The sequence below is a fragment of the Bombina bombina genome, chromosome 9, assembly GCF_027579735.1.
Source record: "Bombina bombina isolate aBomBom1 chromosome 9, aBomBom1.pri, whole genome shotgun sequence".
Classification (NCBI taxonomy): domain Eukaryota; kingdom Metazoa; phylum Chordata; class Amphibia; order Anura; family Bombinatoridae; genus Bombina; species Bombina bombina.
The window spans coordinates 233,654,238-233,668,479 of NC_069507.1; the positions used below are offsets into that span (position 1 = coordinate 233,654,238).

At 36.0% G+C, this 14,242-nt stretch overlaps 1 protein-coding gene across 1 annotated transcript in view; it reads right to left on the minus strand.

Moving 5' to 3' along the window:
• Window positions 1-364: 364 nt before the first annotated feature.
• Window positions 365-14,242, minus strand: part of FHIP2A (FHF complex subunit HOOK interacting protein 2A) — a 53,141-nt gene continuing 39,263 nt past the window's right edge. Inside the window, exons 11-17 of the mRNA XM_053692691.1 lie at window positions 12,575-12,744; window positions 11,833-11,973; window positions 10,036-10,126; window positions 8,832-8,975; window positions 8,559-8,699; window positions 4,388-4,491; window positions 365-2,774 (exon numbers count right to left, since the gene is read on the minus strand). Of these exons, the coding sequence (XP_053548666.1) occupies window positions 2,669-2,774; window positions 4,388-4,491; window positions 8,559-8,699; window positions 8,832-8,975; window positions 10,036-10,126; window positions 11,833-11,973; window positions 12,575-12,744 (897 nt within the window). The 3' untranslated portion in view covers window positions 365-2,668. The remainder of the gene's footprint in view (window positions 2,775-4,387; window positions 4,492-8,558; window positions 8,700-8,831; window positions 8,976-10,035; window positions 10,127-11,832; window positions 11,974-12,574; window positions 12,745-14,242) is intronic.

Sequence of the window (14,242 nt, forward strand, 5' to 3'; positions counted from 1 at the left end):
GGCACAGTCATGTTATTTTCCTATTCAGTTGAAGGAAGTTTACTATGAAATCACAGCAAAGCAATACATGGCCTCATCTGATGCTCATTGGCTATTTTTGTTCCAACTTGCAGCTGGACAGAAGCTGAAGTATAACTGTACACAGAACACTTACTCTAGTGAGCTTAAGAAATTTTGAGGTAAAATATCTTACCTTTTTACATAGAGATGCTCAGGTGATATTTTCATGTCAGCTTTTTACAGTTATGCTGCATCACTTTCAAGTGATTTTGCATTTGAGTATTATGTCCCTTTAAAAGATATATGTATAGACACAAATTAAATTTACATAGGATAGAAAAGTAAAACAGTAAGAACACTAATATGAGAATTTTTAGATTCTGGATGGTTTAATCAAATATAGCAGCATGTGGCAGAAGCAATAAACAGCAGAATGAAAGAATATGGCACAAGAGAAGTGGCTCATTTAAAGGGACGTGAAACAGAACATTTATTATATCAGCAATTTAGAGCTGCATTGCAAAGCTAAATGTTGCAAAATCATATAACACTGTCACTGTTAGTAAATGTACAAGGTTTTGCAAATAAAGAATAGTTCACAAACCTAGTGGGACAAATAGTTCACAAAACCTGGTGGGACAAATTTTCCTTGTCTCATTTGCTGCAGCCAATTAGTAACAAATGTAAATGTGTTACTGATTGGCTACAACAAATTAATGAATTTCCTGCATGCTCACATAAATGTCACTATATACCTAAACACTACAAAAATGCTAGATAGAATGATGAATGAAATAGCTGTATTTTTTAATGTTTCATTGGCTGTTTAAATATTGACTATATATATATACTATATATTGTCTATAAAACAATGAGAGCTGCCATGTTGTAACTTAGGTTACATTCTCTGCTGTGGCCAATTAGGTCATTAGAGTGTGCAGCCAATGGCTGTGTGGAATATAACAGTGTTCTGCACTTCCATTTCCAATTATATATATGTTTCATCATTTTATATAACCATCTCAAAGTGTTTAATGTCCCTTTAAGTATGATGTTTTACAGCTAAACCAGGCAAAATAAATAATAAATGTATATTGCAATGTTGTTTTCTTTTATTTAACTGAGCATTTTACTGTGAGATTAAATATTAAGTTTAATGTCCCTTTAAAATAACCAATCAAAAGATGAATTGAGACAGGAAAAAGAGGACTGATTTGTTTCAGCATTGCAAAAGTATATGGGAACACATGATTGATTAGAAGAAAGGGAGTTTCACCAACACAAGAGGTAAAAATTCTATAGATTAATGGTAGTCGGGAATTCCCAACCAATGTGACGAAGATACAGGGTCAGCAGATTTCTTTGTGTGTGTACGGTTGCATTTCCATTATGCATTGAAGTATTTTTGCAATACATGTGTCTAGTTAAAGCTATTAGTGTTTTTCCTGCGGCATATGCACATATGCTGTGAAGGCTTGTGCACCATTATTTAAGCTCAGAGAGCTGGCTGTGGTGTGTTTTGTTCCTGTGAAGCTTTCCCAGCATATGTGCGTATGTCGTTGAAAAACAGGTTAATAACTTTGACTATAGGCATTTTTGCTAATGGAACTATATTGGACAAATGTTTCTATATAAAGTTGAAATGCAGCCATGCACATTTCAATTCTGACATTTCTATCCTTTTAACCATTCATTCAGAATATTATTGTACTGTGTTTTATAGCAAGCTGTTTCCTTATAAGAAGCATGCTGATCTAATGGTGAAATCATTTTTTCCCCATTATGAATCAACTTTGGAAATGGTTCTGCCGAGCTCTATATTGAAGTGAGGACATTTGTGTACATTGCACTGTTAATTTAACAAAATTTGACCACTTGGCTAAACAACACAAACTTGGTTCTGACCTGCAATGGACAATTGCTCAATCCTATTTCTTGCAGTAAACATTAAACACCTAATGCCTATTACGCAAGGAATACATGACCCATATATATGCTTTTTTCTCTTTACAATACCATTATTTTCATGCTATCATGTTTTTGATACAAAAAAGTAACATTGTTGCACTCCTTTCCGGAACAGAAGCTATGAATTTGGGTTGTACTTCCTGACGCTCTTCAATACAATTAAAGTAGATATCCAAGGAGTTCTCTTAAATTTGCAAAATAATTTTATTGGACTAAACAATCCATAAATAAGCCCAATGTTTCCGGGATAAAGTTCTGAGAGAATTTTCTTTTTTTTTTTTTTTGCTTACATATTTAGATTTTGATATTATCTCCTCCTTTGCACGAATCCAGTTTAAAATAAAAAATAAAAATTCAGTTTGCTGAACATGTTAAAAAACAAGAAGCCCATAATAACGGATGAACAGCCTTAAAAAGTATGTAAAACAATTAATACTTAAAGTGACCAAAGCAATGTAATCTGAAGTCTCCAAATAATCGTCAGACATTTGATTCAACTTGTTCCCATGGTGAGGGCAGTAAAACCAGAAAACACGTCTGGCATTGTAGACGCGGTCACAATAGACAAATACGCATAATAAAGTGTCAAGTTTCCCTTCTTGTCCAAAGTGAAGTTAGAATCCATTTGCACATTTTTAAATTTTTTTTAAAAAGTAACTTTTGGTCTCGCAGGTATGTAAAATCCAATTTGTTTAAAACATCAGGGCGTGCTGGAGCTGTGGAACTTGACAAACGCTATGGCAGCTAGCTCTTTGCAGAATTCCTCTAATATAATCACTCCTTCCAATAACGTCATATGGTCAACACTGTGGAGAGAACAAAACGAAAATGTATTTAGACACGTAGAATCTGATTATATGTGAAACAATACAGCAAAGGTTAAAGGGACATAAAATACTAAATAAAAATGTGACATGTTGAAATATTCACAGGAAAGGAGTAGCATGAGGATAGTATGTAGATTTATGTTTAAAGGGACACTGAACACAATTTTTTTCTTTTGTGATTCAGATAGAGCATGCAAATTTAAGCAACTTTCTAATTTACTCCTATTGTCAATTTTTCTTCTTTCCCTTGCTTTCTTTATTTGAAAAAGAAGGCATCTAAGCTATTTTTCGGTTCAGAACCATGGAAAGCACTTGTTTATTTGTGGGTGAATTTATCCACCAATCAGCAAGAACAACCCAGGTTGTTCACCAAAAATGGGCCGGCATCTAAACTTACATTCTTGCATTTCAAATAAAGATACCAAGAGAATGAAGAGAATTTGATAATAGGAGTAAATTAGAAAGTTGCTTAAAATTGCATGCTCTATCTGAATCACACAAGAAAAAAAATTTGGGTTCAGTGTCCCTTTAAAGTTCTGTTAGCTGTTTAAATATCGAATAAATATAGAATTTTATTTTTCTTAAGGTAATGGCCACGACTGTGTTGTAAATTAGTTTTTACCAGACTGAGCATACAATGGTAGTGTAGAATATAGTGGTGCTTGTGAAGTCTGGAACCTGGACTTCCAATTCCCACGGGAAATGGAGAGCCCTTACAGGTAAAAGGGGCAAGTTTTTTTGTTGTTTTAGTAAACATTATTAAACATTTTACAATTTTAAAGTTTTTAATGTCCCTTTAAGGTTCTATGCATAGGGTTTTTTATTAAAGGTTGGTCAAAATTAAACTTTCATGATTCAGATAGGGCATGCCATTTTAAACAACTTTCCAATTTACTTTTATCATCAAATTTGCTTTGTTCTCTTAGTATTCTTTTTTGAAAGCTAAACCTAGGTAGGCTCTGATTTCTAAACCGTTGAAAACAGCTTCTTATCTCATTGCATTTGGACAGTTTTTCACAGTTAGACATTGCTAGTTTTTCTGTGTCATATAAATAACATTGTGCTCACTCCTGTGGAGTTATTTATGAGTCAGCACTGATTGGCTAAAATGCATGTCTGTCAAAAGCACCGAAATAAGGAGGCAGTCTGCAGAGGCTTAGGATCCAAGGTAATCACAGAGGAAAAAAGTGTATTATTATAACTGTGTTAGTTGTCCAAAACTGGGGAATGGGTAATAAAGGGATTATCTATCTTTTAAACAATATTTTTTTTTTCAAGTAGACTGTCCCTTAAAGTGTTGTATATTACTATCTTTAATTTTATTTAAAAGCACATAAAAGTAGAATTTCACTGCAACAGTGATAACGTTTTCCTGTGTGCATATGCATTTCCCACTTTAGCACGTACCAAATAACTTTTCACAGAAGCAATTTGGCACAATAAAGTTATTTGCATAAACGATTGTAATGGGATATGAAATATACTTCTATATACTTTTATGAGGATTTTAAAGAAAGACAACACATGGTTAGGGTACATAGCAATATATTCTAGGAAGTTACATGTGCTGTAAATCATTCATATGATCTTACATTGGGCCATCAGGTTCCAGTCCTAGTAATCTTTTCCTTACAAGTAGCAGTTTTGGAGTGAAATCTGGGATCCGCTGTATTCTTAGCATGAGATCTCCAACCACCTGTGAGGAGAAACAAGCACAAACAAAATGATAGAGGGAATACGAAGCCCCATTAATATAGACACTGTGTGATTTGTAAAACAGTTATGAACTTAAAGTGATGGCAAATCCTAGGGTTTGTGAAACGCTAGGATTTACCAGTGCTACAAATAACGGGGACTTTCAGTCATGAAGTATAAAAAACAAATGCTGAAAGTTCCTTTATATGCCTGCAGCGTATGCTGCACTGAGCTCCTCAGGCCTCCCATGGCAGAACACTATTTTTTCATTGAGGTGAAGATTCCACCTCTTAGCCAATAGCTTTGCCTGCCCAGTTGGCATTATGCTGTACGGCTAGCACGCTATTGGTTAACAGCACCTCATTGACAAAATAGCGTTCTGCCGTGGGCGGCCTGAGGCACTCAGCGCAACATTCACTGCTGGCAAATAAAGGAACTTTCAGAATGAAGTATTTTATACTTCTTGACCGAAAAGTCTGCTTTATTTGTAGCCTTTGTAAATCTTAGCATGTCACAAACCCCGGGATTTACTATCACTTTAAGTAGGTAAACAAATTGCTACTAGTGAGCATCAGCCTTCGCTGGAACACAGAGTTTTAACAACTCAGCACCTGAGTACACATATTAAGGGCCAGATTTAACAAAGTCCATCGGATAAGGGCATGCATCCGACAACGGGGCATATGTATCAAGTTCCGAATGGTGCTTGATGCCCCGTGTTTCTGGCGAACCAGCAGGCTCGCTAGAAACAGCAGTTATGAAGCAGTGGTCACAAAGACTGCTGCTCCATAACCTGTCTGCCTGCTCTGAGCAGACGGACAGACATCGCCGGAAATCAACCCGATCGAGTACGATTGACACCCCCCTGCTGGCAGCCGATTGGCCGCAAGTCTGCAGGGGGCGGCGTTGCACCAGCAGCTCTTGTGAGCTGCTGGTGCAATGCTGAATACGGCGAGCATATTGCTCGCCATATTCAGCGAAGTCTGTCGGACCTGATCTGCACTGTCGGATCAGGTCCGACAGACCTTCATAACTAGAGGCCAATGTGTCTAGCGACAGCAATACGCTGCCTGCATTTTCCATTGCACGTTTTTTTCATTGAACACAATGCAACGGTCACATAACAGGTGGTGAAGTGGGTTAAGTCACTTAGATGTGATGACCGCTGCTGCTTAAATCTCCGCATGAGTGAACCTGCAGCTGACAAGAATCTGACACTTTTATAAACCTGGGCCTTAATGTTAGCATTTAGGGCTCCATGTACTAAGCCGTCAATTCATCCGTCATTTTAGACGCGGATAAACTCGCCGTTACTCGCCGCGGGCGAAATGGTGTCCGCTGTCACTATGTACTAATAATCCCCCAATAAATAGACAAGTCTAGCCCGCCGCGAGCAGTGGCGGATTATTGATAAATTTGACGCCTCGCTCGCCGCGACTAAGCTGATGTACTTAACTTTCAGTTGAATTGTCTGGCCAATTATTAACACGTGACATGCAAGGTGTCACGAACATCATAGTAGTCGCAGGAATAGAATTTTGCTCCTATAAAAGTTCAACTTATCTAAACAACTTTATTATTGTTCAAAATTTTTTGAAGAGTGATAACAGAGTGTTATTTTTGTAATATTTATTTACAATTTGGATATGGCTTCATCTGGATCTGATAATATATAAATATTAATATAAAAATAATTATAAAGATTGACAACTATACAATACAAATTTAAAATATAGATTACTCTTTAATTACAGTCGACAAATTTGGCGCAATTTATGTACATGGAAATGAGAGACAAATTAGACGCCAGTTATGCTGTACAATGCTGATATTACTGCCTTTTATATATGTCTAGACTGGCGTCTAGATTGACTTTCCTATTGTTTTGTACCTTGCCCGCCACCTAAAAGGTGGCGAGGCAAAAATAACGAGGTGGGAGCGGAAATTGTAGCGAGCGGACAAATAGATTTTTTAGTACATTCGTTTTTGGCGAGTTGGTGGTCAAATGTGTCTAATTACAGTGAAAAATGGAGAGGTAGCGAGGTTTGGCGGATAAGTACGCTCGCAATTTTAAAGATGCGAGTTTGAACATAGTTGACGACTTTGTACATATCAGTTTGCGAGTTTTGACGCGAGATTTGTTGCGGGTAGCTCGCTGACTGCTTAGTACATGGAGCCCTTAGTGCTGCAACCGATAGATACCTTAAGACAAAGTAAAGGTACAAAATGGATGATAGTATGCTTTGACTATACAGCTGCAAAATAATATTGTAGGCAAAGCAGCAATAAGAAAAAACAGTCTGCATTTGCCTTTTTTCAAAGCCAAGATCGGCACCACAGACTCATGTTGGGTTCTGAACTCAGACTTTACGTGAGCTCTGAAAGGTGTGTACTCTCCATTTACAGTGTGTGGAGCTTATCTACCAATCAGCGAGCCCGCTAAATTCTGAGATGAGCCCATGGTGCAAGTCTCAATGCAGAGAGTGTTGATAAAGCATAAGGTAAATCCCTGGTTTACTTTTGCCGTTTGTTATAGATATTTACAGAATACCCTAAATATATTAATCTATACACAATAAAATAATTGTTATGATGAGAAACATTCAGCTTATAAAATAAGTGATAGAAAAACAGTGCAGGGACTTATCTAATTGCACCTAGTACCATTCAGAGACTCTACGGAATCTTTATATTAGGAAAGGTCAATTTCATCAGCACTACTGTTCACACTAAAATGATTTAGCATCAGTTTTCACTGCACTCATTTTTCCTTTTTTATTTATTTTGTTTGACAACAGCACCACGTACAGAACAACCTGGCTATTATAATTATTAGTTATTTTTTTCCCCCATTTTTCAAAATAGTCTATAGACCTTGTACTAATAAATATGCGTCAGCGAGAACTTCAGACTTCCTGTGTTCTGCATGTCCGGTTGTCATAGGGGAAATTTATGCAATTAAAAAAAAGTTACAAATAAAGAATCAGCTGACAGGAAGTGCTGATCTTAAACTTTATGAAATGCAAAACTTGTGTGTTTTAGAGTGAAACCCATTTGGTTTAGCTACTATTTAGCCCATATTTTAAGTGGTATGAAACCCAAACATTGTCTTTTATGATTCAGATAGAGAAGACAATTAGAAACAAGTTTTGAATTTACATCTGTTATGAAATTTGCTTCATTCACATGCTATGCTATTCTTTTTTTGAGAGATACCTAGGTCGATGTTTTGAGATCTACATGGCAGGAAATAGTGCTGCTATCTATTACTCTTGCAAATAGAAACCATTCTTGCAAAACGTCTGCCAAATAGTGTTTCAGATACAGGCACACTCCTAAGCTTACGTCCCTGCTTTTCAACAAAAGATACCACTAGAAGCAAAAAAAAAAGTGATAATGTCCCTTTAGTTGTTTGTAAGAATTTCAGTTCAACTGCATCTCAATTAAAGGGATAGAAAACTCTAAAATGTTCTCCCCTTTACCCCTGAAGTGTATTAAATTGTTTACAAATTACTACTTTACCTTTATGTTGTCAGCTACTATTAGCTCCAACAACTATATTGAAAATTTCAGTTCTGAAGTAATGGCTACAGAAAATCTATGTAAACAGTAGGCATAAGAAGAAATCAACCTCTCAGCATGGGGTGGGAGAGACAGAGAGCCTAGCCCTGTTAAAGGGTGTTCTTGTATCAGCTTTAATTACAATGAACTTGCATTTGTTACTTGCCTGAGACAATTTTCCTTTAACAGAGTGCAAGCTTTTGGGCCTAGCCACTGGTACATAAATTGTTAGACTTTGGGTTCAGCACCAACTTAAAAGGGACATTAAAGTAAAAATGAAACTTTCCTGATAGAGCATAAATTTATAAATAACTGTCTAATTTGCTTCATGCGCTTGGTATCCTTTGTTAAAAAAAAGGGTACCTGGGTAGGCTCACGAGCACAATACACTGCTGGGAGCTGACAATTGGTAACTGCACATATATGCCGCTTGTCATTGGCTCACCTGGTGTGTTCAGCTAGCTCCCAGCAATTAAATGTTATTAGTTCCATGCAGAAGTTACTCACCCTGACAATAACAGAGAACAGTGACCGACAGCCTGGGGCCAGATTAACATAGGGATCCAACAGGAATTCATGAATGTGTGGATGGGGAAACAGGGATAACTTAGACAGCACTGATGTCACTTGTAGATTCACATCATAGGGCTACAAGACAAACAGAATAGCACAAGCTGCAATTAATATAATAAACAATCACAGAACACTTATAGACTTGTTTAATATTTATATAGTATTATCTGATACATCTGAATCTGCCGGTCACAAAATAAGCATCACCTGATCAAGTATCCTGCCCATTCTGTCAAATAAAACTTTCAAGAAGTGTCCTTCAAAGAACGGAGCATCTAAATTGCACTTTTCAATGGCTTTGGCAGAGCCAGGCCAGTCCCATCGCAGGCAGATTGCGCAGTAATCACGGAACTAGAAAAACAGAGAGAAAATATAGGAACTGTGTGCCAGGAAGATACATCACTTGGGTTATGAATACCATGAATACATAAAGAGTGCACCTTTTCTCTGGCAACAAGGGATTAAAGGGACATTTGAAAACTCTATCCTCATCCAGACTGCTGAGCAGAAGCTCGGGGGGGGGGGGGGCTATGATAGCTCAAAGCTGCAGCTAATGCTGATTTGCATTATGTTTATACCACGTAGAGGGTGCACGGCCATGTGTACTGACATTAACAATATGGCTGATGCATAAACAAATACAATTAAAATGCCAGAGAGGTAGTGGTGAGGGTCAGTAGAAATGAAAGATGTTTAGTATTACTGATTCTAAATGGATCCTTCATGTGTTTGCAATGACTTATTATACTAGCTGTAGAGTATAAAATGTATGTGTAATTGGTATTGTAAGTTTATTTTTGTATATGAAATAGCCATTTTTGGTCATTGAAACCACAGCCCAATAAAATGGTCTGAGCTTACAGGGACAACAGACCTCCTCATTTTAACTCTCTGTATATACAAAGGCCAATGCTAGAGAGAGCAACTTTAGTAAATTTTTTAGCACCTCTCTCTCCTACCCCCCGTGTGTTTGTGATTTCTTCTTCTGCATCCGCTTTACATAGCTTTTTATGTAACTTTTATTGCAGTATTGCATTTTTCAGCATAGGTGGCAGATAAAACAGAGAAAAGCAGCTATTTCAAGTGAAAAAATAAAAGCAAAGGAGCTATTAATAAACCGTTTAATGCACTTCAGCAGGTAAAATGGATCATTAAATTGGAAAACAATTTACAGTACGCTGTTCCTTCAACCTCACTGGAACAATGTGAATAAATACATAGATTTCCCAGCGCTGCTGAATCTGTTTGTGCCCACAAATACCTGATAATAATAATAACCTAATTAAAAGATAAAATAAGTTACACGATAAATTAGAGGGGGAAAATATGCTGTTATGTTGCTAATGTTGTAGTTTTGAACAATGTTTGCAGTTTGTGAAGTTGATAAATGTTATAAACGAGTGAGCCATACCTGTCTATGGGCGTCTCTGAGGTAGGTGTCATACCCTGTGCCCTCCACCTGGTAGGATGACTTGGCTTCATCAGGAACAAGACACAGAAAACTAAAAAAACACAAAATAAGACATGAACAAAGCCAACCACTGTCTGAACAACATTACATCTAGCTGTTGTACATACAAATATTACAAGAAGATCTACGGAGGGGCTGCAGCCTGTAACACAGATTAACAAAACCTTCCTCTGCTAGTGACTTCCTTGGTTTGCAGATGTTGAAATTAATATTCAGCCACTACAAGAACAGATATGAGCAGCAGGGGAAGAAATATTCAAAGTGTAGGAAAGAGCCAGTGGCAGGAAAAAAAAATCCCAAATGGGCCAAAGAGGAACTGATTAAAGGAACAGTCAACACCAGAATTTTTGTTGTTTAAAAAGATAGATAATCCCTTTATTACTCATTCTCCATTTGTGCATAACCAACACAGTTATAATAATACACATTTTACCTCTGTAATTACCTTGTATCTATGACTCTGCAGACTGCCCCCTTATTTTAGTTCTTTTGACAGACCTGCATTTTAACCAATCAGTGCTCACTCCTAGGTAACTTCACATGCGTGAGCTCAATGCTATCTATATGAAACACATGAACTAACACCCTCTAGTGGTGAAAAGCTGTCAAAATGCATTCAGATTAGAGGTGGTCTTCAAGGTCTAAGAAATTAGCATATAAACCTACCTAGGTTTAGCTTTCAACTAAGAATACCAAGAAAACAAAGCAAAATCGGTGATAAAAGTAAATTGGAAAGTTGTTTAAAATTACATGCCCTATTTGAATCATGAAAGTTTATTTTGGACTTGACTGTCCCTTTAACTGTTGTTTTTAAAGGGAAAATAGACCTTAAAAAATTCTAGACACAATGATGTATTTAAAGCAAAAAGTTAGATTGAGAATAATATGCATTTTTTAAAATTATATTAGTTGTATAAATATTTAAGAAATGGGAATAGTTTTAGTAATGGGCGCTCCCATGTGGTAACGATGTTATCCTTGGTGAAAACATCTGATCTTTCCTGCGGAGGTCAATTAGGGACAGTTACAAATGGGCTAAAAAGTAACACTACAAATAGGAAAAGTGTAGCCGCACCGTATAAAAAAAATGACATTTTTTATTAATCCAACATCAAAAAATAGGATCAGCTGAAGTGGTTGTTTTATCATAAAATGGTCTAAACATGAGTCTAATGAAATGGTCTCTCTAATCCAAGCGCTATTATCTATCTATCCGCCGTACAGTTCTCACTGTTTTTTCTCACAAAAGTTGGAGAGGTTGTGACAAAATATGCAACATACTTAAAGCCCTAATAGAAAAACACATGCATATGAAAAGAGAAGCGATTGTAAGAAGCTATACGCAGAAAGCAGCGCAATGGGATTTCTTTGTGATGCAGGATTTCATTTTTAAAGTGCGCCCCCTGCTCACAGCTAACTTTGCTCTACTCAGCAAAGTTTCCCTTTCCAGTGAGCTCCATTACTTTCTATAGGAGACAACTCACCACTCACAGGAACTGCTTTTTTTTTTAGATAATTCCACAAGGGCAGCCCCCTGCGGCAAATTTTAGATAATCTGGACCAAGGTGTTTTAACTCCTCCTGCAGGGGCTGAGCATACAGTTTTCAGCTAGCATTTGTCTCATGAAATGTGCTATCAAATTAGAGCAAGTTATTATTTCAGTAGAATCCCTCACCAATACATCGCCCTACAAATTTTGCCCATCCTGGCAGTAGCAATTAAGTCTCTCTCACTCACCTGTTTACGATCTTGTGCACCTCAGTCTTTCCGTCATTGCGGTGATGGTCTGGAGTAATGGGCGGTGATGCACTCAGCCACTCTTTTGAAAGTGTGTTGTCTGGAGACAAGTCTGTAAAAATCGGATCTTCCTCTAAGTCACTGTATAGATGAAGGCAAAACACACGCACATTAATACTTAATGCTGATCCTAACCTTCACTGTTACAGTTCTTTAATTTATGTAACAAACAACACAAGGAATTGTTTTTCTACATTAATCTCTATTTTTATGTCGAACTGTCAAAGGAAAAATTAATTTGAAAATGTTGAGTTATTCATATAAAAGAGCACCGGCCAACCACTTCAAAAGTAATATTTTTGTTGAGCTAACGGTTTGAAATTTTCTCCAATCCGCGCTCTAGCTACAACAAAAGTGTCGTATGGCTAGAGCGCTGAGTGGAGAACAGTACAAACCGTTAGCTTAACAAAAATATTACTTTTGAAGTGGGTGAACTGTGCGTGGGGTATTTGACTTTCAGTGCTTCATTAAAAATTAAACTCCATCTAAAATATCACTAACATTCCGGATTTGTTTAGACAAAGTGGAAAGTTTAACTTTCCATAAGATTAAAACTTTAAATAAGATGAAAATATTTTTGCCAGAAAAATGTTAAGTAAATACTGTTAAAATGGACACTAATTTTTATTTATTTTTTAACACCTTTCGATGCCATAGAATTACCCTTATAAATAATACATACACTGCCCCTGCTATCTGTCCATTCTCCACTACATCTTTGTCTTCCGGACAAGGAGGTTTGTATTCGGTGTAGTTTCGCTCCTCAATGTTTCGCAGGACCAAGTTGTACAGTATGTGTTCATTAGGTTTTTGTAAGAGGTGTTCAAACAGACGAAGTGTCATTATGCTGATCTGCAATACATGTGCAAGAATTCATTATTCAAACTGCATGAACAAATACAACATCTGTATATTTATTTGTTTCTCTACTTATTAGACAGATAAACTAAATATATAAACAAAGTATGTTATATTCGTTCATTTGGTTTGTTCCGTTAAGGAATCAATGTTTTTCAGAATACTTCAACTCTCTAATACGTTTTGTCAAACAATGCATTTTCTTTACATGTCTAACAGATCTTATTTAATAACAAAATAGGAGTATAGTTTGGGAGCGCTGAAAGCTAAATAAGATTATCTGGAGACTGATAAACAATTTAACAGAAATACATTTAAAACATATACAACAAATATATAAAAAATTGTAATATGTAATAAAACAATTTATAAAAAAGAGCTCTAGTATATTTTCTAATGGATTCCACCTCAATATGACATTAAATATAACTTTTTATTCCACCTTAAATCTGATTTAAGGTGGAATAAAAAGTTAAATTTAATGTCATATTGAGGTGGAATCCATTAGAAAATATACTAGAGCTCTTTTTTATAAATTGTTTTATTACATATTATTTATTTTTAACCCCATAGGGAGACGTCCCATGGTCAAACTTTTCTCCCAATTTTTTATATATTTTTTGTATATTTTTTATATATGTTTTAAATAAATGTATTTCTGTTAAATTGTTTATCAGTCTCCAGACAATCTTATTTAGCTTTCAGCGCTCCCAAACTATACTCTATTTTGTTATTTGCTTAATTTAAACGGTAATCATAGGGAAGACTACCTTGTGAGGGAGCTTTAAGATAAAATACTTGGCGCTGTTCTTTATATATATATCTTTAACAGATCTTATTTACCAAGTGAAACCTTTACATAGCACAGAATGAAGACTTACAGAGAAAAAGTAATAAGAAAAAATGATCTTATACATTTTTTCTGCGTTTTTATGTATTTGAGTAAGAAGTATAAAGCATAATTTCTTGTGTGTCCTAATTTACACTGCAGGTATCTGAAGGAGAGTTACTGCACATGTGCAAACAGGTCAGCAGTTGACTGTAAGGAAAAATAGATTTCAACATGGGGAAAACATGACTAGGAGGGAGGAAGGGAATAACTTTAATACTATGCTTATAAATGTATTTAGTGTTTAATGTCCCTTTAAAAACCACAGTGGCTCAGAGAAGGTGCATGAGAAATCTCTGAGGGACCTATCTTAGTGCCACCTGATTACATTTTACTCACACTTCTGAACTATTATGCCCCTAATACTTTGGAATATTAATTTCATTAATTTCTTTCATTAAAAGGAAACAAAAAGATTAAATTCCTAACAAACTGTAAAAATAATGTATTTTGTAATATTAATCTGCAATGTATTTTCATTACTTATTTTGCTGACCTTTTCTTTAATTTAACTCTAAACATTATGTTTTTTTCTGATTTCTGCAAGAAGCGAGAGTAAAAAGACAAAAGCTTCTGGACGCTTGTGAGAGACAAAAACTGTTC